This window comes from Parambassis ranga, chromosome 21 (assembly GCF_900634625.1).
Source record: "Parambassis ranga chromosome 21, fParRan2.1, whole genome shotgun sequence".
Classification (NCBI taxonomy): domain Eukaryota; kingdom Metazoa; phylum Chordata; class Actinopteri; family Ambassidae; genus Parambassis; species Parambassis ranga.
The window spans coordinates 4,068,926-4,094,612 of record NC_041041.1 but is presented as its reverse complement, the minus strand read 5'-3'; the positions used below and the strand labels follow the sequence as shown (position 1 = coordinate 4,094,612).

General features: G+C 45.0%; 2 protein-coding genes across 2 annotated transcripts; one reads left to right on the top strand and one right to left on the bottom strand.

The window, feature by feature from the left end:
- Window positions 1-8,539: 8,539 nt before the first annotated feature.
- arhgef49 (Rho guanine nucleotide exchange factor 49) lies at window positions 8,540-21,649 on the top strand. Its single transcript, XM_028394480.1, has 6 exons — window positions 8,540-10,179; window positions 13,725-13,926; window positions 15,255-15,450; window positions 17,066-17,658; window positions 18,842-18,987; window positions 19,277-21,649. Exons 1-6 carry the CDS (start codon window positions 8,540-8,542, stop codon window positions 20,097-20,099), a joined length of 3,600 nt encoding a protein of 1,199 aa, XP_028250281.1. The 3' UTR covers window positions 20,100-21,649.
- A 545-nt stretch (window positions 21,650-22,194) lies between these two features.
- Window positions 22,195-24,761, bottom strand: tsn (translin). Its single transcript, XM_028393719.1, has 6 exons — window positions 24,562-24,761; window positions 24,179-24,272; window positions 24,003-24,099; window positions 23,805-23,920; window positions 23,644-23,723; window positions 22,195-23,288 (listed from the first exon to the last, which is right to left on the bottom strand). The coding sequence occupies exons 1-6, from the start codon at window positions 24,625-24,627 to the stop codon at window positions 23,058-23,060; spliced, it is 684 nt and encodes a 227-aa protein (XP_028249520.1). The 5' UTR covers window positions 24,628-24,761; the 3' UTR covers window positions 22,195-23,057.
- Window positions 24,762-25,687: the final 926 nt, after the last annotated feature.

Below are 25,687 nucleotides of genomic sequence, written 5' to 3'. Positions count from 1 at the left end.
TGAGGCAAAGGGGCAACTACAGTTTAAACAAGGGGTTTACTACTTGCTAACTTTTTGCCACATAATCCCTTTTCTTACAGGCTAGGATGCATTAATTCAATAAAGGTATTACAAAGCTGTAGTGAGGGACTTTTGAGGTGAATCAAACAGGTGAGACTAACTCCTACAGGAAGTAGATCATGGAAAGCAGTGAACTTACTTAGGTACCTGGGGGTAGTGAGAAACTGAGCTTGAGGCTGAGGCATGTTCCTGTCCGGAGAAAAGGGTTGAAGAATGTCAGAAGGTGGATGTTGAACTTTTTTGGTTGGATATTAAGACAAGAATGACGCTGGAGGATTAGGAGGAAACTGAGATCTATGGGAGTATTATCAGAGTCGCCTAAGATCCATGTGACATAACTTTAACATCAGAGGGTGCCCTGCTGTCCAAAAACCTGCCAAACTACTGTGCTGTACATTCGAAGAGCATCAATGGTGTGTGTGCTGCTAACCAAAATAGAAACTGGATTAGACTGTGTGAAGAGGTCTCTCTCTACCTGCACCAAAAATGAGATTATACAGCCTGTTCTCACCAGAAAAACCTGAACTGAGGTTGATGTTTCAGTCCTTAAAAAAAACCAAACATGTGCATATTACTCCAGTTGCATCTTTGTGTGTTTATGGAGCTGCATCAGGGGGGACATGAAGCCCAGGTTTCTGGGTGAAGGTCTGCCATGCTGTCTGTACCACCACTGTTCCAAACCGCCCCTCCTAATTAGAACTTTTTCAGCTGTCAGTCCTGTTCAGATGACGTCAGACCATTTACTCGGTTCTGTCTTGACCACCCTGCATAAATGTATCCAACCACCATGTTTTTTGTGAGGATTGGATGATGCCACCCGTGGGATTTTGAAGGTTTGAGTCCATGGGGGGAGGCTCCAATCGTCAGTATGGTGACAGCTGAATCTGCCTAAACTCCAGGTTAGTCCAAATACAGCCAAAGAGTCGCAGATGCAGAAAGTTCACACTGTTTCTGCACATATGTGTCAAAGTGATGATGCCTTTAAATACACAAATGATAAATAGAGACCAGAACATTTTAACATGGATGTCTGTAGTCTTACTTCTGGAGCCGGCCCCCAGAGGAAATAGAGGGAACTGCAGTTTTAGACTCAGCTCCAATGTTGTATAATATGCATGGATTATACAGACATAGGTGGTGATTTTATTTGCAGCCATCTGTGTCTACAAGGACCTCGACTGAACCTACTCTTGTCTTGTTATATTTTACCAAGTCTACTTTGAAGAGGAAAGTATTTCATAAAAGTGGAATTCTATTTGTTCCAACTGAATTCAGAGCTGTTTCACCACCAGTGCTCCTTCTCTTCACTTCACCCGACTGCCTCACATTTACAGTCTCCACTCCCTCGGTCCCACTGTAAGTCACTGCTGTTGCATGCAGTTGTTATTGCAGCTTCAGGGGCTCATAAAAGAGAAACCAGTCGGCCATATTTCAGACCCGCTGGTCTACGGGCTCGCTGCTTGTGCAGAGTGAAATATCACAGCAGCCGCCAGCGTCGGAGCTGTGTTTCAGTCCAGACTGCATGCCGGCACACAGTGTGTGGACAGCAGTCTGCCATTTTCTGCCACATGCTGGGAGCCAAGCACAGCGTGTCTGTGCACTGAAGCACATGCACACACCCACTCATTTGTAGTACTACCATAAGGTGCTGCTTTGGCTTGATTTACAGCACATTAACATAAACTTGAAGCTCCGCTGTTCAAGACTTTAATAGAGCTTGTGTATTGGTGTATTGTTTATAACAGTGCATCTTTAGCTGTTAGCTTTGCTGCCACACCTTAGTGTGAGTGTGGCATTTCCACTGTGTGGTCACAAAGCTAATAAGAAAAATGTGAATGTATTAGCCTCAGTGTGCGTCCTCTCCAAGTGGGTCTGCCATGCTCCTGCTGGGCTGTCCAGCTGTGCTAACGTTAGCCTGGCTCTCATTTACTCACAGTACAGAGCTTCACATTCAGACACCTGCTGAGCCCACTGTAGCAGGAGGTGGACATATTCAAGCCATGTCCGTTTTAAGGGTGTTTAAACATTGTTTTCCACCTGACAACATAGATCTCTGAATAAAGAGGGTTTTCACAAATGTGTGACAGCCAATACCGTCCACTTCTCATGCAACAAAGAGCTTCTTGTGTGTATGTCCTTTTGATTTAATGCTGCAGAATGCTTCTGCTTTGCCTCCCTTTCTGCATAAATACGACCCAAAACATCAGCCGAAGTCCTAAAGGCGCAAAAAGAGAACCCAATCAAACACGTGAAACAGAAATATTTCACAGAAAATGATCCAAATACTACAATAATGTAAGTGGTAAAAGTATGTGAACCTCGTGGATTAACACTTTATTTAAAAGGCCGAATTATTAGTAATTTATCAGGCTGGAAAAGGTTATAAAACAAACTCTAAAGATGTTGAGAGAAAGAAGGACACTGCATTCTAGTATGAATCTGTCCCATCAGTTAAACATGGCGGTGGTAGTATCATGGTTTGGGCCTCTGTTTTGCTGCATCTGAACCAGGATGACTTGATGATGATTTTTCATATATATTTATATAGAAATATGCAAAAATTTCACAAACTTACAAGCAGGTTTTGTATTATTCTTTTTCACCCTTTGCCACAAGGAGGCAGTGTCAAAATATATGCACAAAATATAACTGACACACAGTTTTTTGGCATTCCTCCTAGGCCTGAATATATGTTGTAAAACGGCTTATTTTATGTTTTTATAGCGGAATAATCTTGTTTAAGCTGCAGCATCCCTCCTGGATCAGGGTGGTTTTAGATTCAGAAGAGAAACAAGAATGTTGTAGTTGTATGCACATTTTTGAAGATGAAGCGATCAGATTTCCAGGAATATTAAGGTGTGTGAAGGAGTGTGAGGCTGAGCTTATGCTAGACAGTCAGACACACACACACAGGTGGACCAGACAGACGGTGATGTGAGTGTGCATGTCTGCAGGGAACAGTGAAGGTGTCAAAAACCATGGAGCACATTATTATCACCTCTTCTAGCACTGCATAGGATCTAAGACACACACGTTAAGAGAGAGGGAGATCAGCAATAAGACAGGCTGCACAGTCTTCTGCATAGTTTAGGGGTTTCAGAAGCGCCCATGAGGAGCGGATGAATGAAATGAGCTGGAACGGCAGGGAATTGGCTCAGTTCAGTGATTTAAACACTCGCCGGATAAAAACAGTGAAAAAAAAAGAAATTAAATAACTTGGTCACTTCAGTCATTCAGTCACGATAACTGATTTCTCATTCCCTCTCTGTAAAGCCTGTCAGTTTCAGTGGGATTGTCAGAGTGAGGTTAGTCCCAGCTAAAAGGCTGAAAGAGGAGGAGGAGGAGGAGGAGAAAGAGGAGGAGGAGGAGGAGGAGGAGGAGAGGCTTCTAGTGTGCAGAGCTGAAAATATTTGAAGCCTGCTTTAAATCAACAGATCTGGGGACAAACTAAAGTAAGTTGCATTATTTTGAAGCCTTCGTGGGGAAAAAGCCTGCTGGAGACCCTGTCAGTCAAATGAAGCTCCTGGGATGGAGGAGGAAGAAAAAGAGGAGGAGGAGGAGGAGGGGTTGATTTCAAAGTGACAGCCTCTTGTCTAAGCTTTGGATGATGCTGCCACAGCACTCTCCGTCCCAGCATCCCACAAAGGGCGGTGGGTGGGGGGATGTTAACGTCAGAGATCATGTGACCTGAATGTTTGGCTGCTTTTTTCTCATCGTGTGGATGGAGACGCTGAAGTGGTGGCTGAGGAGGCGGGATGAGTTCCATGTTTGGTTATTCCTGCAGTATGCGCGGTTATCCTTCTGTTTTGGACCTGCTGTCCTAGAGTACATTCATGTCTGCTGTGTAGTTATGTCTGGAATTTATGCCACTTTTAGTCTGTGCTAAGGTCAGTGGATCTTTAGTGTTTTATCTATTTAAAATAATAATTGAGTATAGGCTAACTTATTAATAAATATTAGTAAATTATGTAACATAAATTATTTTTTATAACTATATATTTAATAATCTAAGTATAATATATGCATATTTTAATGTATTTTTATTTGTGTATTTATATTTTTATACATTTTAATTTGTATATTTTTTTTAAATGTACAAAATGTAATACTAGAAGTGTATATTTTATTTTTGGAGGCATGTTTTTTTATTTATTTATTTATTTATTATTCTTTGATAGACAAAAGTTTTTTTCAATGAAAAGTACGCAATTTTAATTTAATGGTTTTAATGGTAATTTTAGTTTGATTGAAGGTTTTTTGTTGTTATTTATTTATTTATTTCCTTCCTTTTTTTTTTAACCAAACAAGCAAAGATAATATTTAATATATGATAACAGAACCTCTGTTTTCTCTTTCTTTTCTTTCTCTAAATAATTCTTCTTGGGCTGGAACAAAACCTCAGAAGGACTCAGTAGATGTGCCCGCGCACACAGAACACACACACACTGCACCTCAGCTTTTGGCATGATGTGTGTAACACTACTCTCTCCTGACAGAGAAACACTAATTATGTAATTGCCTCTACATCTAATTCAATCTGAAAAAGGAGGACATGGTTTGTTTTACAGTATCAGGATACGTCTGCTATTCAACCCTCGAGTCTTTGTGGCTCAGTGTTTTCTCTCTGCTTATCTGGCAGAGCTAAAAGCAGCAGCCGTCCTCTCCACTGTAATAGTTTTTTGGTATTATATTTAGAAAAAAGCAGTTCATTGATTGATGTGCTCTCTCTCTCTCTCTCTGTGTTTATAGCTCCGGGCCACATCTGTCTGGCTCAGCAGAAGCCTCAGACAGATCGCACAACTGAGGGAAGACCAAGAAAAGGAAGCTGGGCGCCGTGGGACGCGAGCCAATGACCTGTAGGAGGAGATGAGCAGCACAGAGGCTTGATTAAAATGGGGTAAGTTTAGAAGATCAGCAGCTGCAGGAACTGCTTGCTGCAACAAACCCGATCCCTGCAACACAACGCTGGCTGTTAGGTAACCTCTGCTCAGTCAGGGCGGAGGCAAGATCTGCTGGAGATACCGACATACGTAAAACGACTAACAGGGCGCTCATACAGTCTTTGATGTTTGGCAGCATCTTAGTGCGATGAGATGGAGCCTTTATCTTCTAAAATATCCATATATAAAGATGCCAATGCACAAGGATGATTGATCCAGTCACATCTTTTACCTCCACAAAATATTCCATTCAGCAGCAGTGACATCATCATCATCATCAGAATTTTCTGACTCTTTCTAGTGAAAGAGGTGAGGGAGTCAGATCAGGTGAAGAGGATTTATGTTACAACGATACAAGATACATCACCACTGTGGACACGTGGTCTGAAGCCGAATGATTTTCCTTCCGGCCTCAGTGAACAGAGTAGTCCCCCCATGTCACAGTGTGAACCTTTTCCTCGTCTTGATGCAGACCTCTCAGGTTGAAAGTTTTGGATCCAAGTTCTCCTCAAAAAAAACTTGTTGAGCTAAATCTTCTTTTTGTCATGTCAAAGATGTTTCATGGCCCAGTGAGGTGACACCTTGGTCATGTGTTGTGGGTGTAAGTGCACGGACACATGGACACCCAGCTCTGTACCGCAGAGTTATTAGATCATGTCATAGATCTTGTTGTTGGTCTCGTTTGTGGCGATGGTGGTGACCGGTGTTCAGGACGGGGTCACCTTTCAGGCTCTCTCTGCCACTCAGCAGTCTACGACGCTGTCTTAAAAACATTTTAGTCAATAGAAAAACCAGCATAAATGCCTGAATAATGGCTTTTAAACTTCTTTTACTGTTAAGTATCGTTGGCAGACACAAATGTGCGTGTGTATTGTTTAGAAAAAGTGCTGATATGTACAATTTGGGTTTAATTAGCATGAAAGTGTGTGTGTGTGTGTGTCCGTGTGTGTGTTGCAGGCAGCACGCCTCCCTCCCTCCCTCCCTCTCTCTCTGTGTGCCTCTCTCTGGTTGAATTACTGCCAGAATAAATGCTCTCTGGAGGTCTCCGCTCTCTCTCCCCTCTCTGTCACAGAAGCTAACTGAGGAATAACTCATCCCAACCAGCAGGAAAGTAAATCAGCCACCATGTCCCAGCATGCACGGGGGGCTGATTTCTGCAGATATGATGGCAGAGAGCGTAAAGAGGACAGCATCAAAATGAGGAGATAAATCATTCAGACGACTGGATCCGCTGTCAGAGAGGCTGCATTATTCAAAACACTGACAAAAATCTACATTATAACAAGTCTCTTCGGATCTTATTGAGTCTTTAAATTGAAAATAATGTTGTCAGAACTTTGTGGACGCCTGCGTTTTCATGGACTAGGCTCTTTATTTTGTAGTTTATAGCAGCAGCCATGTTTTTAGGTTGTCCATCCATTGCATTCCTGTGACTATCTTAAGACTGTCTTGTCAGAACGTTCAAGTTTGTGTACATGTGGCAGAAATGTTCACTTAAAGTTAAGGATGAATTGATGAAAAAAAAAGGTCACTGTGAAATCACAGCAATAGCTGTGTCTTAATTCAGGGACTAAATCCTTTAAAGCTTGCATTGGATGACTGATTGCAGTGCAGACAGCAGTGCAACAAGGCTGTCCCATGTTAGATGCTACCTCTAATGCGTCCATCTTTTCCACCCGAGTGCAAAGGTTTCATTGCATGCCAGTGAACTCCACATTTAGACTGATAAAAAAGAGTTCCTTGATCTTAATGACAGTTTGTGAGATATTCACACAGCTTGCACAAATGTTTGTAATGAGCTAGGATTCACTTCATGACAGCAAATCAGTGTCCTTGGTTTCCATTTATTGGGCAGCTGTCTTTTAAAAGTAGGGTAGGAGATATTGAAAACTCAGTGAGTCGGCCAGATTTGGAAAGTAAACACACGCCCCTTTCTCTCGGAGCTCACCCCGAAGCCACGCCTCCCAATCACATGGACGCGCATCACCTGAAGACGAGCTGCGGTCTGTGACTTCGGCCATCATGCACGTACCTCTCTGGTGCGTGCAGAGCAGGAAGAGAGTGACAACCAGCCAATACTCCGCGCAGGGTCCACCCGGAGGATTGGCTGATGTTTTTAGCGTTTTATAGCTTCCACAGATGATTCATATTCTTCGTTTTAATGTGAAACTGCCAAACTAATTGGTTGCTATCGGATTGTAAAGAGAAGTTACACTAATTTAACAAAAAGTGCATCAGAATGAAATCTCCTACCCTACCTTTAATAAGCAGCCAGCAAATGAAATTTGATGGAAACCGCCTTCTGATTAACTCTGGTCGCAGCCTTGCTTACCTCTCACCATGGGAGGAATGGCAATTCATCTATTACTGCCAAGCTGCAGAGAAGCATGGCGGTCTGGGCCGTGCGTCGGCATTAGGGAGCATTTGAGTCTAAAGATGATTTGGGTTTTATTATTCACATAATGTATCAGGGATGAGCCCTCTGAGTCCCTGTTTCATAATCACAGTCATAATCACAGCCCAAACCCTGCACGTCTGCCTGTGATGTAGACAGAATATGAGATCAGGATGATGGGCGTTTGGGCTGAGCGCTCAACATGCTATTTGTACTCATTACACAGAGAGAGAGAGCAAGAGAGAGACTACTGCCTGTACCATCTTTCTGACTCTCTCTCGACTGCTGGCTAATCTGCAGCTACGGTCTTATTAGTCAGAAGGAAAAAGCAGAGCCGGCCGCCAGCGGACAGCTGAGCAGTTATCTTCATTACTGTCCCCTCAGCTCACCGCGTTCTCTTAACGTCACATTCATTTCCTCTGACTCTGTCTCATCTTTGTCTCTTTTACCGGCTCCTTCCCATTTTTTTTCTTCATCCTGCTCTGCCTGTCTCTCTGTATCTGTCTCGAAATCTCATGTTTTAATAGCCTGACAAGCAGGGCAATAATCCCTTTATTATTATTCTTGCTGCAGAGAAAGAAAAGAAGAAGAAGAAAAAAAAAGAAAGCCTGTGGGGGTAGACGGGACGCCATTTATATAAAATGAATGTGATTATTCTGGTGAAGGAGCCACGCTTCTCTGTGTCCAGAGCTCTGGTTATCCAATATTCCAAGATGTGCGCAGGCTGTGCTGTCGTCCCCTGTGGCTGGAGAACTCTCCGTCATTCACATGACGGAAGCCAGTGCATCAAATCTGCACCGAGCTGACCCAGCAGGACGTGTGGATATGGATCTGAAACACAATGAAGCAAATGCATAACAATAGCTGTTGAAACTCAAAGTATATCATACGCACCTGCCAGGTCACATCCAGACAGTGATGTAATCATGATGTCACAGTGAAGTTAACCTCTGACCCTTTGACAGATAAAATGTCATCACCACATTAATTTATGCTGTGTTATCCCACCAAATTCCAATCATTTGTCCCAATACAGACCAATTAAAATGTTCTAAAACATCTGTCCTCTGTGTCGTCCCTGCAGGCTGCAGATCTTCGTACCTGCTGACTGCGTGTCTAAGAGCCGCTCGCTCTGCCCACAGCCATGCCAGACGTGAAGCCTCCCCCACCATGTGACTACCCTTCTACCTCCTCTGCCGCAGCCTCTGCCGGCTCTCCCGCCGGCTGCGCCTCTCACCTCAACCTCGTCATAGACATGGAGCCCTGCATCGCCAACCTCCCTTTGTCCCCAGACCCCCTGTCCCCTTTTTCCCACCACAGACCCAGCATCCCTCACTACCCGGGCCTCCAGGGACCTCCCTTCCCGCTAACCATGGCCCGCTGCAACAGCAGCACCCTGCTTACTAACCTAGGGCTGAGGTACTGCTCTGGCAGGCAGGGTCCTCTGGGTGTGGATCCAGCTCAGGGGCTGGCCCCGGGCTCCTACATCCACACTGGAAGTAATGGTACCAGACCATACAGGAGTATGGAGAACTTAAATTGGAGCAATGTGGCAGATTCTGGCATGTACGCGCTCAGTGCTGCCCCCTACAGGAGCGTGGACAGTGAGTTCATTTTACGCTATACTTCTACAAGCCACTGGTATGACGGGCCTCCAGATGGATCTATGGTGGGGGCTCATGGGCTGGTACCCAACCCGGAGAGCCTGGCGTTTTACCCTCGACACGGACTGCCCAGAAAGGACCTGCCGCTCTTCCCTCAGATGCTGTTTCCAGGTGGAGTCGATGAATGGGACGCCAGGAAGGGCCTGAGGGAGAAACTTCGTCTTCAGAGCGCAAGATCATCTGTCGAGCCTGTGAAGCCCCTCCCTCTGCGACCTCAGGTGATTCCACCTGTTGAGGGCGCACATCAGGGCAAGCAGGCATGCACAACGCGCATCACCAGCCCGGAGGAGATCAAACAGGAAGTTCTGAGGCGCTTACAGCTACGGCGGCAAAATAGCAGCCCTAACCTGGCTCTCCACAGCTCCCCATCCAGCCCGAAAGCAGTCAAGACGTCCTACACAACAGACAACATTGCAGGGAGCAGGAGTGAATCAGAGCCTGAGCGCCGCAGACCTCCTGTAGGACGCCTACATATTCCTACTTTTGAGGAGTTTAAGAGGATGAGGCAGAGGGAAGGGAGGCAGGGCTTGGAGTCCACAATGGGTTCTCAGGAATCTGGAAACCCTGACACAGATGGAGGAGCCTCAGACAGTAAGACACTCCCATCTGATCGGGCAGGCATTCAGAGAGGAGATCAACGAGGAGACGCTGAGGAGGTGCAGGGAGACAATGGTACAAGTGAAAGGACAGGCAGCAGTGAGGAAGGCCAGCACAGCATCACCTGCTCACCGAAACCTGCATTTAACTCTGCAAGCAACATCTCCTCCTCCTCCTCCTCCTCCTCCTCGGTTACCAGCACATGCTCTCCCATCCGCACAGGCCCGTCTCCACGTTCGCCCCTGCAGCCACTGGCCAGCACCACCCAGGACAAAGTCGCCACTGTAGGAAGAGGAGGAGGAGGAGGAGGAGGAGGAGACGACGTGAGCACAAGGCGTAGGAGGAGCAGTCTGGAGCCAGCTGGTTCGGTTCCCTTTCCACCCAGCAGGGAGAACTGGGATCGGCCCTCCAGCTGCTGCCCAGCGCTCCTTCTGGAGGGGACGGACCTGTCCAGCTACGGAGCCAAGATCTATAAGATGAAGGATGGTCTGATTGGCTCTGCGCTCGACCTCATCAAGAAGAGGTTAGTCTGGGATAATTGCAGCTAATCATATGTAAACATCTTGCATTCATTATGTTATGTAAACTCTTCTGTTCAGTCACTTAAGCATAAAAGTAGATGGAGCATTAGTGTATCATAATAATTCAGAGTATTGGGCCTTTTATTGAGCTGTAATCTTTATCGATAGATCTCATTCTGTCATTACACAAACAAAATGCTCCACTGTGGAGAATTAAAGGCGTAACCCTCATATTGATCAGGTCAGGTTCACTCATCCTGGAAAGCTGCACCTACACTGGTGCCGGGCCGTGTGTGTTTCTGCAGAGCTATGATCACACACACTCACATTCAACACATTTTCATGGTGCAGAAACTTTTACTCATATTTAACTCATTCTTTGCATCACAGTCCAGCTGCAGGCAGACAAATGACATGAAATGATATTTGATGAACTTCTGGTTTGACTCTTTTCATACAGAGTATCAGCAGCGAGCATGTTGTTTTTAAATCCAGTTCATCTGTGTGATGGTGAATTGAGATCTCATAGTACACACTATCTGAGTCCTGTAGCAGCAACAGAGGTGTGTGTATGTTTATCAGCCAAGTGTGATGTGTGAGCTCTGCAGTGCCAGTGTCAGTGTGTGTGTGTGTGATATGAGTCCATCTGTTTAGGCCCGTGTGTGCTGTTGTGTTATCGATTTATCTCAGTTATTGTGGTAACAGCTGTCGGAGCTAACAGGGTTGGCTCTGCAGACGAGACAGTGGGCGGGGGCCTGGCATGAGGCTTGGACAGGCTGGAGGACTGGCAGCGTCCCTGCAGACTTCCCCGTCCGTCCGTCCTCTCTCTCTCTCTCTCTCTCTCTCTCTCTCTCCGAGTGTCAGCTGTTGGCTGAATAAATGAAGGCCTCGCTCTGCCGTAGTTTATTCTGATCAAGGACAAACAAGGCGAGGGTGTGTGTTATATGGTGGCGTTTCAGGCCCTCTGTGCAATGTAAATATTAGATCCAGAACACAGAGGAGCCGCTTTCTACGGCAGGGTGAATATAAACTCCTCCCCGTCCTGCAGGCTTGAGGCTGTGATGGATGGGAGATTGCTGGTGTCTTTCCCTGCCTGTCAGGCCTCTTCACTGACTGTCCCTTCTTTTGTGTCTGCACCAGCAGAAGGAATGATGGATGTGTGAAGCTTTACCGCGTGAAGGCAGCAGAAAAATAACTGCTGTGTGTGTCTGATTGTGTACACAATAAGTCCAATAAGCCGGTCGCTTGTTTTCATTGCTATTCATACAGTGTATCCTCAGGGGACCGTGAATCAGTGCACATGATTTCACTGCACTCCATTCAGTTTTTGTTTAGATGCTTGTCCGCTAACTCCCCAGTGTTATTTATCCCGAGTGGATTCATCTTTTATGTTCTCCTCACACTCCCCTGAGATTTGAATCCAACCTCGGGCCCTGTGAATGTTTTAATACTTGAAGATTTATTAATTAAACATGACAATATTCTGTGTGATCTCTGCACCCTGAGGGATTTGACTCTCTTTGTTTAACTACATCATGCAGCATATTTTGCCTTCTAAGCACAACGCTGCAATGTTACAGTAATATTCACATTATTACACCTGGGAGGGATTTTTTAGAGGCTAGAAATAGAAAAGGAGAGGCATCAAAGCAGCAACACTAACCTAACTGTACACTGCAGTGAAGGTGCATCAGTTATGTATGGAGTATATAGCAGGAGACTGTAAATTTTCTCTGTATTTGTCACTATCAGACGCACCCAGTCATAGAGAAATATATTGAATTCATTTAAGTGATGCATGCATCACTTACAGATGACAGCTGGGCTAATTTCAGTGTCACATCTGGCTGTGTTGAGCAGTGATCTATCACATACAGCAGTTTCCTGATGAATTAAGCTACAGGTTATTACTCCCCATGCATCATCCAGGGGGTGACAGCCAATACCTGCTTCAGAGCTGAAATGGTCTTTTGCTGTGTCCTTGATTACATGTGTGATGAGTGCAGGCATGTGATGCTGTTTAATATGTACAGTGTGTTTGTGCTTTGCAGCTGCCACAGAGCATCAACTTATTATTTTTATGATGTGTGCAGAAAGAGCTCAGCAGTTACATTGGTTCAGGGGGGACAGAGAAGACACAGTTATGTAAGAACCATTAGAATAATGAGACCTCATGTTAACTCAGCACAGGGACATATGAAGTCCACTCTGTGTAGCTGAGGTCACACTTGAAACAGTTAATGGTACGTTATTGATTTCTGGACAGGAATACTCGCACATTGATCGGTCTCAGCTTTTTAAATGTAAATTTTCTGTTTTTATCGGGTGTAATATCTTCAAATATCTTCAAATGTGCTCAGCTAAATTGGGAGTTGACTGCAGATGAGCCTGTTAGAATTGCTAACCTAGTAGTCAGCTAATGTTTTAAGTGCTATTTGACAGCATCACTCAATTAGCATCATCAACAACATAAAATCTAGCTACTCTGTCTATTCACTCTGCAGTTTAGTAGTTAAGTTTAACGCTTTCTTTTCTTTAGCGGTGTTAGCATCAGTATTTACAGTCTGTGTTTCCCTCTGAGAGTCAGACATTGCAGAGACCCATTCCTTTGACCCCTGTGGGTGTTTTCAACTTGCTGAGCTGATAAAGAACCACAAATTTAATTTCAGTCAAAGTAGAATCATCTCCAAAACTGCTGTAACTGTAGTTTTTTTTTTCTTTTTTTCACCTTTGTGGTCGCCGGAGCAGAAAAACACACGAACAAAATCAATATACTCAATATAGTTTGTGTTGTTATGATGTCATAAGCAAAATTTTAAGGTGTGTGGACAATTTTAAAGTGTTTTTTATATTAATGCTGAATTTGAGTCTTTTAGCTCAGGGTGCTGTATTATAACATGTTTGCTGCACATTTGCCGCAAACAAGTTCTAATAAACATGAAGAAGCTGAAGATGAAGGAGATCTAAAAGTAGATTGAATATTGATCATGTGGACGTAAACATGATCAGGCGAGCAGAGGGAAACTGGACATGTTGCGGTTCACGTTCTTCCTCTTGTGCGTGGTGTCTGCTGATGTGTTCAGGGACATGTGAACATCAGGATGGTGTCATTTTTGGGACGTCTCAGATCACATGCTGTCTGCGTGCTGCAACAAAGTGTCCCTGTAGTCCAGGGGTTCAGGTGTTAATGTCCACAGATGTGTCTAATTGTTGGAGGAGAAGAGGCAGAAGAGAGGCATTGATTTGGGTGTTTTGGGAGGAGGTTGTAGAGGGATGATGGAGGAGGAGGAGGAGGAGGGCGGGTGGTGGGGGTAGATGAAGACACAACAGGAAGCAGAGAAAGGAGAATGAATGACAGGGATGCTGTAAGCAGAAGAGAGCTCTACCAGAATTATTATTTCAACCCTCCTCTTCCTCCTGCTTTTTCTTCCTTCATTCACATCCTCCTCCTCCTCCCTCTCTTCCTCTCCCCTTTCCTTGCACCTCCATCTCCTCCTCCCCTCTCTCTCTCTCTCTCTCTGTCTCTCTCTCTCTCTCTCCCCACCAGCTGCAGTGCAGAGATCTCTGCCGAGGCCCCCGTCAGGCTGTCAGGTGACCAGGACGGAGGCTGTGACATCACCGCCCCCTCGACCGACTGTCAGCCCTCCGCCGTTGCCATGGCAACCTCGGCAACGGCCTGCGGAGCCGAGGCTGGCGACGAGGCGCCCACTGGAGAAGGAGGTGGAGGCAGACAGGAAGCAGGAGAATGCGTAAGGATTCTTTATCTTTTCTCATTTTTGTTATTTTTGTGTGTGTGTGTGTGTGTTAAAGATCAGCGTGTGTTGCGTCTTTTCTTCGTTGCTCCTTGGAAACGCACATAGATCTGTTGGTATTCAAGGGATGATGACTGGGACAGGCGAGGGGACTGCGACACACACACACATGCACATCACTCACACACACTGATGCAGAGGTATTTGTTGAGAGACAAGAACAAGCATGCAGCTCTGAGGATGCAGTGAAAAAGGAGGATTAAACCCCCTCCTCCTCCTCCTCCTCCTCCTCCTCTTCCTCCCCCGCCTCCTCCTCTTCCTCCAGTGGGTAACTCAGTGCTTCATTCCTCCTCTCTGCGTGGCTCCTCTCTGCTGACTACGTGCTTGACACCAGCGTTCAGTTGCAGCTAGCATTGAGCTCCTGATCTGCATCTGCAGCACAGAAGAGCTGGACTGACATGGAGTTGCTCGCTGCGAGGCTGGAGGTAGTTTAAAGACAACAGAACAGATGTCGAGGTGCGTCCTTGCGTTTTTTTCTTCTTCTTCTTCTTTTTTTTCGGCTTTCGGTGCAGGCTGCCTCTGCATTCCCAAAGTCATGACTGCAATTGGATAATTTAGCAGAACATGAATTATTCTCCTTCATTTTCCCTGACGGCTGCAAGCAAGCTGCACATGATGATGTCGCTGTCTGGTAAAAAAGCCTTCCTGCGTGTCTCAGTCATGCGTAGCTGTTAGCTGTCAGAGAACTGTCAACATTTAGAGGGGGGGGGGGGGGTAAATCATTGATGCAAAGCCAATATCATCAATCTATAGATCAGCGTTGCCTCTGAGGAGTCATGTGTTGCAGCGATGACCTTTGAACTCTGCTCCTCAGGTCAGCACTCAGGAGCCTCGTAGATGCTGTGGTGTTTTGGGAATTCACTCGCTTCACCTCCAAAAACACACCAGAGATGCTTTGAAGTGTCATTTGAAGGATGCCTCTCAGCTTCAAGGCTTCAAGTGAAGATCAGAGCAGATATTTGTGTCTGGCCTTGTGGTGTTTACAGTGTTTACAGTGCTGGCAGACAACCAGTGCTGCATCTGACACTGGATTCTTGTCAGTCATACAAGCCGGGATCAGAGAAATACCCAAGGAGTGTTATGTAATGATGTCAGGACAGCAAACATGGTGACCCTGTGCAGATCACACAGACGTACACAAGCTGTGTTTTCTATCCTCATTCTCACCTCATCCTCCCTGTGTCTGTGTGTGTGTGTTTTGCCCTCTGTTGCTATAGCAACATGCCCGTCTGATTGACACGCGTTTTCTTTTCCAACTGGCACAGCACACCAGTCTGGGCTGCCGGCGCTCCAGCTCGGACGCAGCCTATGAGTTGGCTGAGACGGTGAGAGCGCAGCGCGAGTGCCGCCTCCGGCCACACTACAGTGACCCCATGCCAGCCGATGCCTCCAAGCGCAAACAGCTGGAGATGAAGATCGCTGCCGCCGCCCGCCTCCACAGCCACCGCCGAGACCGTGACAGGGACAGAGACAGAGACAGTGGTGAGTTCATCACACACGTGTGTGTGTCACTTTGTTCTCATCTTAGTGCTGGACCTCATTTCAGTGCTGGTTTATTAGGAATTTAACACCTCGTGTGCCTTAGTATGGTCAGTAATAATACTAACACATTTTAAATCTCTGTCTGGACTCAAATCTGCATCAGCTGAGGGTTAAAATAAGGAGTAAGGCTGACTGTGATTGTACCTGCAGCATGTTGTAGTCTTAAAGTCTGTGACGGAGTCCAGTGGCAGACAAAATGTTCAGTTTTGTTTTCTTCTGTTAAAGTGACGTCCTTTGCTTCTTCTGTCCGCTCACCTTCATGAAAGTCGATTATGTTATTTAACATTTTTTCTCTGATGCATCATCTTTTACGACACAGCATTCATTTAAAGATTTTGAAACTTGAGCAGCTCCTTTGAGGCTCTGTCGAGATGTCAAATTAGCTTCTTTTTAGATTATTTTTCTTTCTTTTCTACAAGCTTAAAATTCCAGCCAGCCACAGTACATGTACATTTTGATAGCACTGTATTTAAAACACAATAAAATGAACAGTTGTTTGACTTTTACTTGTTGCTAAAAGTCAACTGTCTGCCAAAATCCACCATGATGCAACTTATTTGTGTCAGATTCTCTGCAATCAGCCAACAGGCAGTTTGTAAGGCTCAACATGTCTACAAGATAAGCTGAGATAACCCCGGTGACATCACTGCAGCATTATCAGAATTATTTCGTCGCTGACAAAGCCTCTGCAGAGCCACGAGAGACGGCATACAGCTGATTTCTGCAAACAAAAACAAACAGAACCGCCTCAAAGGGTGCTAACCGACTCTGAGTGAACTTGTCTCAGGACATTCCTGCTGGCAGTGTAATTGTTGCTCCATAAAGAGTCTCTGACTCCAGCTTTGTGTCATTAATTCTTGACTTGATGCCTCCTTCCTGTGGACAAATCCCTGGACTTTAGCAGAACTCCGTGTCCTCATTACTTCTCTCATCACCTCAATCAGAGGAGGTGAATCACCCCAAACTGTGAACGCACCTCCAGCTAAGCCCCACATTCTAACATCCATCCCATTTTTAACAGATTAAGTGTTGTTCTCTTATGCAACTCTGTACTAAATGTGTCCGAGCCCCCAGCCCTCACCTCCCCCAACACACACACACACACCTCCCCATTCTGTCAATAGAAGCTCTCAGACTCTGGATGCTGGCCACAGACAGTCAGTCAATATGGTATAATGCTAATGATGACCTTGTTTCTCTCTCCTGCACACAAAAGGATCTTAAAATGATATTATCAGCAGGAAAGCGCACTTATACTCATGTTAAAACAGATTAAATATTTACACTTGTCTCAAAATAGTATTGGCATGACATGCATGTGGACAGAGGTTAAGGCCTCGGCTGCAGGGTTAGAGATCTAATTACTGGAGAAAGATGATATCTGTAATAGTTTCTTCATCTTGACATGACCAATAATGAGAAGTCCAGATTAAACGGGCATCCATTAAGGAGGCTGATAATAACATTGTGTGACTGCAGAGAGTAAATCCATAAACATTACATGCACTGATGACCACCTGCCTCTCCCTCTCCTCAGCGCCAGCAGCACTCCGTGGCCGCTCTGAGCCCCCTGGTGAGGAGCGGCAGGCGGTCCTGGGTGTGACTCGGTCCGGGCAGCATCGCTGGAGCACCATCAGCAGCCTGAGCGCCGACAGCGGAGTGGTGGGCCTCAGTGATGAGCGGGAGGAGGAGGACAGCGAGCCTCGCCGTTACCGCAGGAGCCGGGGAGCAGAGGTGGAGCGGGTGGACAGCGGCATCGGCCCCGGTCTATCCCGCACCTGGAAGAGACCGTCTGCCTCTCTCAGAGCCTGGGAGGCCCAGAGACCTTGTCCAGACTGCGGCCTGAGGGATGGGGCTTCCAAAGAGAGGGGAGAGAGGATGTGTGAACGCTGCTCCAAGCTGCGCACTGAACGCAAGGAGGCTATCCTGGAGTTCCTGAACACAGAGTCAAGCTACGGCGAGGACCTGCGCATCATCAAAGAGGAGTTTTACTGCCCCATGCAGAGCGCCGGACTGCTGACAGCTGAGCAGCTCACCGTGGTGTTCGGTAACGTCCAGGAGCTGATAGACGTCAACGACCGCTTCACCGAACACCTGCAGGACAGCATCGACCAGGCCTTTGACCAGGTGACCCACTCCGTCTCTCACTGAAACTAGCTGAGCTTAAACAGCCTGATCCTCCTCTGTGGATTTTATTCCATCAGCCTCACTGATGTTACATAAGGCACCTTTCAGGGTCACAGTTTTAAAGGCATCAAATGGTTTTAAGTGCAGCAGTCTGCAACACAATAGCAGAGCAGAAGTCCATTGCCCAATGAGTCTCTGGTCTTTAGAGATTAAACACCAGAGGTTTACTCACACAGCAATAATCGATTTAAAGGGACAGTTTCTCCAAGACTAGGATGCTATTACTGTACAGACAGCATCTAAATATTGAATTTTAGGAACTGTCGCTTTAAGTGCCAGTTTTTATTTTATAATCCTTTATTAGTCCCACAGAGGGGAAATCTCTTGAGGCTGCTGCCAAGCGATGTCATATGAAAACCAGCAAGGTGCGCCACACACCAGTGAGTGCACTGGAGGCAAGGACACAAAACAGTGACTAGGGAGGATTGAACCACCAACCTTCCGGTTATTGGACAACCTTGCTCTACCACTGAGCCACTGCTGACCCTACCTACTGCTCGCTCACCATAATGAACAATGCAAAATAATCAGAAACCTGCACTGACATTATAATAAATATAAAACAGCTGAGGCTTCAGATTTTTTACTGTTCCTCATAGCAGTACACAAAAATGCTAACTGAAGTAGCTGTTGCTAAACAGTGAAACTAACTAAGTTAGCGGCTGCATCCCAGCAGCATCAGCATCAGCTGCATCCTTCTTCCCAGTGGTAACAAAGGATGCTTCAGGTGGATCTTCCAAAGCCCAACATATCCCAGGAAAGGAGTAAAATTTTAAAGGTTGCTAGGCAAAAAAGCAACATGGCTGCATGCTGCAACCAGACCAGGAGCCTTTTCACCTTTCACTCCTGTTGGTGCAACTTTTGAGGTCTAAGAAGCCTGCACTGCCGACTATGACCAGGTTGTACACAGGATGCACACAGGCTAAATGCACACAGAGTGTGAGAGCGTAATAGTAAACTACCTGTTGCTAAACTAAGGCAACTGCTCATCCAAACTTCTTCATCTTCACAGACAAACTCTTGAGATATGAGGGAAGTTTTTATGGTGATTCTCCAGTCACTGCTCTGCCGAGCGTCAGAAGTCCTTTAACTTAAACCGGGTCTCTCTGTGGTTTGATTTTAGGGCGATGAAGATCTGCTGACGGTCTACATTGGAGAGATCTTTCTGGAATTTGTGAACATGCTGCCGGCCTTTCAGACCTACTGCCTGCAGCAGTCCACTTCGGTCAACATGCTCAACACGCTGGAGAAGGAGAAGGAGCTGCTCAGGTACACAGATAGTCACAGTGTCGTCTTCCTGCTGGTGTGCGTGGTGGAAATGTTGCTCTGGGAGCTTTCTCCTGTTCCTGCCATGGCCGCTTTGTGTAATTCTTAATGGAAAAGACAGCGACGTATCATTTATTCAGAAGGAGTTCTATTTTGAGTTGCAGTCGTTCATATTTTTAGGCAGAACTGCAGCTCACCCGTGAGTCAGACTGCCCTGCGATTCAAATTAATCAGGTTTTTTAAGAGTTTTCCCAAGATATTCACAGACTGTCTTCATTGTGTCTGATTTCAGGATCTTCCTGGATGTCTCCCAGAACGACAACACAGCCCTGCGTCGCATGAACCTGCGCTCTTTCCTCATGGCGCCCCTCCAGCGCGTGACCAAGTACCCGCTCCTCTTGAGCCGAATCATCAAGGTCACGCCTGAATGTCACCCCGACTACGCCCGTCTCCGTGAGGCCAAGAGTCGGGTGGAGTCCCATCTGGAGCACATTAACATGAAGACCAAGCAGGAGGGCAATGGCGTCACCTGGTCGCTGCGCTCGTTCCGGCGCGACAGCCGCAAGAACCGGGAGGTCATCAACATCGAGATGCGAGAGGTGTCGATGAAGACGGTGGGCTGGGCGAGAGAAAACACGCGATTTGTCATGGAGGGGCCGCTGCAGCTTTCCCAGCCTGCAGACGGTCAATGGGTGAAGAAGGGCAGCAAGGCCCTCAAGTTCCAGAACGTCCAGAGTCTCCTGATGGTGAGGACACAGCGGGCGGGTGAGGGCAGCAACCTGGGGGCGCGGGGGGATCAGGGGGAAGGTGGCGCAGACTGCATTCGAGACGGAGTGCTGGTTCTTATCAAGGACAAGAGCAGCGGGAAGTTCACAGTGCTGAGAGAGCCCATCCGCCTCGGGAACTGCGTGGTATCCACGGATCCAGAAAGCGAGGACACGTTCGAGGTGCTCGACATCCGGCGGGAGTCTTTCGTTTTCCGGGCCTCAGACAAATCCCGCACCCAGCAGTGGTTCCATCAGGTAAAGAGATACGCTCGAGACTTGGGCACGTGGAGGAAAAGACGTAATGCTCTACCCAACATCATGATCAACACAAACCAGACCCGCTCCTGAGACTAACCACCACCATCTTTGTTACACTGTAAATAACCTTAATCCTGCAAAAAAAAAAACAAAACAAAAGAACGGACAGCAAACATTTCAGAGTGATCCCACTGTTAGATTTCACTAAAAAATCTGAAGGTGAGAGGAAGATGAAGCACTTTTTATCTTACAAAGCTGTAAGCGCGCCATACTGTCATTAAATTGATTCATTTTAAGCCGTTACATTAAAAATAAATAAATAAATAAATCACGGACAACCAAAAAAAAAAAAAAAAAAAAAAAAAAACTTTGGGCTGTGCTGGTCAGCCTTGATTGTAAAGACTGTTGGAGAAACAGAGCTGTGTGTGTCTGCTGGAGAGCATGACTGAAGAAATGTTTTTATACAAGACAACGGGGCTAAAAAAAAAAAAAAAAAAACAACAACAACAACAACATTTGTTTCTGGTATGAAAATGTGTCATGGAGAGCTTTTGTTCAGTGGTTTTATGTTTGTGCTCACTGCCCTTTTACTGTCTGTGTGCCGCCCTCTGCTGGTCGTTTGGCGGTAGAGCAACTTTCCACTGCCAGAGATGCAAGGTGAGCAGCGCCTCTGCGACGAAACCTGATCTGCCTGTGTCACTGTGTTCAAACGAGATTTAACAGCAATAAACTCTGCCGGCGTGAGAATTAGTAGCTGCTGTTTATGCACTTCGTTTTCCTCCAGGCTTCAGTGAGCTCTGTGTTACTGAGTTTAATGTGGCAGATTCATGTTGAACACTTCTTCTGGTCATTAGAATAACTTTGGTGCCATGAAAAGCAGTTTGTCTAAGTCTAAGTGAGTCTCCTTTGTGTTACCATCACGTCCAATAGGTAACGTCAAACACTACAGTTCGCCTCACTGTGTGTTACATGCAGAGTTTTTCAACCCGGGCTTCTCGATCCCAAAACAGTTGTTCCGATTCAAAAAAAGGTCCTAAATTTGATTTATTTTTATGCAACAAGCAGCCAAAATTAATGTTTAATCATATTAAAAAAGGAAAAGCAACATCAGAGAAACAGAAATCAGTGAAGGTTTGATTATTTTAAACAAAATAAAACGCATAATGCACTTATTTTATAAAGAGAATAGGTCAGGAGATGTCTCATAATTCTGAAAAAAAAATGACCATAAAGAATCTGTCCTCTGGAGCTGAACCAAATATCACATTTAGCAGATGGACGGTATTCATTTGGAGTGTGGTTATCATCTTAGCATTAAGATGAATGTTTGATTTTTTCGTGGACGTTTTAATAAGATGTAATTTGGCATGACACATGTCTTCCCCGTACCTAAACTAAACTCCATGCAGCTTCTAGAAACAAAGCAGAAACTTGTTTGCCTCCTCTGACCCTGAGAACTGAATTCTGCTGTAAAGGTTGAAAACCTCTGCTAACTTTGCCTCAAAAAGCATCCAAACCATCGCCATGGCGACACAGACTACACTTGTGTTCTTATGTGACCTATAGCGATGAGCTGCTGCTGTGCCTTGGTACTCGATTACTGTTAAGCTGAAACTGTCAAGTAGCATTAAATCTCTGAAATACAGACCGAGATCAGTTTACAGGCAATATAAGGATCCCTCCGACTGCTGATCATCCTCGCTCTTACTTCAGTGTGTTTTTATTTATGAAAGCTTTATTTAGTTTGACGCACTTTACTGTGACTCACACACACTTCAGTGGAACTGCTGGTACATCTGTTAAGAGGGACGACTGAAGCTGATTTTAGACATCAAACCAAAAGCAACCGGATGCTGTAATGTTATGTTTTGAAGTAGCACTAAATGGAAGGAAGTCAATCACTGTGTTCTGGAGGGCAGAGCTGCTCGACCCGGCAGCAACACCCGTCTGCTAACAAGAGGACACGCTGTCAGATGAGTTCAGGATGTGAAATACAAAAAAAAGGCCTGCTGAGTTTTTCCTTTTTTTTTTTTTCTTCATTTGCGTTTGAAAAGACCTGATGTATTATTTCCACAATGTAATATATTGTGAATTATATTAAAAAGATTTTAAACACAGCCTGGATTATGTGATTAAATAAATACATGAGTATATGGTTGGGATATTAACACATATTATACAACACTTACACGTCGGATGTGTTTATTTCTCCAGAAAAAAAAACTTGAACATGATTTCTTTTAGTGAAAAAACCTACAGATTTAGACAGATTACATGCAGTATGACATTTTTTTTTTTACATCTTCAAAGCGTCCTCACTGTATTCGTTGGCACTGTTGGAAAAAACAAATACATACCTAACTAATCACAGTAGCTTTTTATCAAGTGAAGTGCATCTTTGTCATTTCTTTGGCTCTTCTTCTCCACAAGCCTCATTTAATGAAAAAAAAGAAAAGATTAAAATAAAAAAAATAAAAATTTGTGAGTTACTGATCAGACTCTAGATTTTTGCATCCAATACTTTTATAAATGAGGCTCCATTTGCATGAATCTGCTGTTTGAAAATCGTTTCTAAAAGAGTCCCTAAGAAGAAGAAGAAATCATCTGGTGACCGACAAACGACAACAACACTTCAGCGACCTCTGACCACCTTACTGAACAATAAAACACCAATACACTGTAAATCAATAATTGCAAATAACCACTGAACAGTTGCAAAACCAGCTCACTGAAACAGTAACACAGGAATCAGATGAAGCCGGGAACATGTTTCCAAATCCAGCTTCCAGCCACTGGAGCATCCTTCAGCACCTCCATCACCCCTCTGACAGACTGCCTGCCATTCACACAACAACACACTCACACACACACACTCACTCATACGGTCTGTCCTTGGCTGCTGGGACCTCAGGCAGATCCCTGGGTCTTGCCTTCCAGGTGGAGTAAGGTCTCCCGATTTGCAGAAGCCATGGAGAGGTCCCAGCTCGGAGCAGCTGTGCCTCAAGCGCCCTCCCCCTTCTCCCACAGCCAATCACACCCGCTCTAGCTCTACTTGTCCCCACCAGCCTCGGGCTCCTTGGCCAGGCCGCGGATGGACAAGTCGTAGACCACCTCCTCAATCTTCTTCACGTCGTACTTGAGACCATCGTAGCGCTTCCTCAGCGGGTCGTTCTTCAGGTTGAGCAGGCGGAAGCCAGAGTCCAGCTCGTTGATGAAGTTGGAGATGCGGAGCGGTCGGGTGTAGTCTCCAGCCGTGACGCTGTTTACCGCCAACCGTGACTGCAGGAACAAACACCACGAGTAAGACATATTTACTTTATTAACTAAATACTGTCAAATTATTCCATTTAAATTTAAATGCACCAAGTACAACATTCAAAAATGTTCTGATTTTTTTTCAGAAACATTTAATCTTAAAAAAAACTGCCAAAAATAAAGCACTTGAACCAACACAATTCTGTAAAAACTAAAACAATTTGTAATTATCAGGGCAACTGGGAAGCCATGGCTGACTCATATGTGAACAAGTACAACATCACAAAAATTCCTTCTCTATCCTGATATTTAAGCTGAATTTGCAGAAAAACATGGCTGAAAAATGTCTTAACAGCACAACAATCAACAGCAGACTCACCAGTTCACTCGCCATGATCAGCACGCCTGCCAGGTAATCCTCTACATCCAGATGAAAGCCCTTCTCTCGCTCCACCTCAACTGAAGCAAAGATGGAGTAAAAAACAGTTAGACGGCGTTCCTCAGTCAGAGTTAAACTCTATCATATGCATGGGCACCTACTCCCAAGTATCCGAGCCACCTCCTCACGGGTTACAAGCGCCTCGCTCTCCAAGTACACAACAAAGGCTGCTAAGAAAGCCAAACGCTGCAGGACGAACCGCCAGTGTTCATGGAACCTGAAGGAAACAGAAGACACCGGAGTGGCATCAATTAAAACATCAGTAACATTAGATGTGAACAGTGTGAGTCTCCTCCCACCTGTAATACTGCTCCACAGGAAATTTAGTTTTAAGGTCTGTGATTTGCATCCTGACTGTGCAAAACAACTCCCGGGCCTTTGCACATTTAGTGGGAACTAAAAAGGAACAAGACTGCGGTTACATGTCTGACAGGAAGGAAACATTTCAGCAGTACACACACTGTCACACACTCACTCTCTTTGAATCCAGAGGGTTGATGGACACTCTGAAGCACTGTCAGGATTTCCCTGGCAGTCTGCTCCAAGCTCTGGACCACCTTACGGATATCCTACAAAAGAAAGTGCACGAAAAAAAAAATCACATAATTAATGTATCATTAGCACGTGAGTATGTCTGCATTTTAACCAGTGCGTTAAGTAAAAACATTCAGGAAATTATTGTGCATCCATTATAGACCCGGACAGAGCAAAACAAACAGCTGCAAAACAAACGGGCTCCGTTTCTAGGAAGAAAAGGTTTAATGTGTCGCTGTCTGTCAACATCTCTGCTCTGCTGAGCTGCTAGCTAGCTCTAAGCTAATGTTGTTAGCAGCCGAGCGTGCAGCGGTTCATTGTTACCTCTCTGACGTCCTGGTCGGCGCTGAGGAAGCCCTGGATGTAGCTGAACATCTCCGTGACAGACATTCCTGGTCTGAAGAGAACCGTCTACTCGGTACCGAGGATGAGCCGTCCGCAGCTAATTTACTGATGTATCAACGTGCACGAGAACCGAACCCTCCGCCTCCCACAGGCGCGTAGAGATGACGTCATCGCCAACAACGTCGCCCTGCATTTTATTTTATTTTTATTTAATATGCGACATGAGGGTCTAATTTTTTTTATTTGTTTTGTCTATCTGTGATGTCATGCTTGCAGTAATTATTTTTTTAGATAATTTTTCTTATTATACTTACGTATTGAAGCCAAAACTCCCCCATAATGTACATTCTGTTGTACAACAGCTACCTCTCAGCATTTAGTCGGTGAACATGTAACTAAATCTGATCTTGTAACTGGTTTAACTCAGACAGGAACTGTATTGTCTGGAGGTCAGACATTTGATGACTCTACTTTGACCTGTCTGGCTGCAGTTCCTCATTCCCTCTGTTGATGGAGCCAGAGCAGCACACCAGCTGATATTTCCTTCAGGGGCTGCTGGGATAAAGCAACACAAAATACATCCTTACCTTTCCTTTGAACTGCACATGCTATTTGAAAAGCGTCGTGAATAAAATAAACAAAAGAATTTAAATAAAATAAATAAATGTTACTTTATTACGACATTAACTTAATACTTAAAAATAGGCTACAGAAATTATTTGTTAAATATACATTTCCAAAAGCTTTTGATAATATAAAGACACCAAATTAAATAATTACAAAACATTATTTACTTTATTTAACATCCTTAAGATATAATTCTATGAGTGATTACGTTATTACCCACTCTTAATAATAACATTTAAAAAATACTTATTTTATTGTCCAACTGTTGCTGCAGAGGTTGAGTTCAATGACTTTTATCACCATGTTTATGAAAATAAGAATTTTCTCACTTATTTCGTAGCATGCAAACACAATCGGACTCATTGTGTTGTCATATTTGTGTCACTTATTCATGTTAAATAGCAAATACATGCAAACAAATCTGCCACAAAAAACTCCCGCATTCTGATTTGCCATTCATTCAGAGTTGGAATCTCAA

Coding starts and splice junctions, on each gene's coding strand:
- arhgef49 (XM_028394480.1), top strand. CDS start 8,540: ATGCCAGACGTGAAGCCTCCCCCACCATGTGACTACCCTTCTACCTCC. Junction 10,180..13,724: donor CTCGACCTCATCAAGAAGAG/GTTAGTCTGGGA, acceptor TCTCCCCACCAG/CTGCAGTGCAGAGATCTCTG. Junction 13,927..15,254: donor GACAGGAAGCAGGAGAATGC/GTAAGGATTCTT, acceptor CAACTGGCACAG/CACACCAGTCTGGGCTGCCG.
- tsn (XM_028393719.1), bottom strand. CDS start 24,627: ATGTCTGTCACGGAGATGTTCAGCTACATCCAGGGCTTCCTCAGCGCC. Junction 23,724..23,804: donor GGTGGCTCGGATACTTGGGA/GTAGGTGCCCAT, acceptor TCTTTGCTTCAG/TTGAGGTGGAGCGAGAGAAG. Junction 23,289..23,643: donor TGATCATGGCGAGTGAACTG/GTGAGTCTGCTG, acceptor TTGTTCCTGCAG/TCACGGTTGGCGGTAAACAG.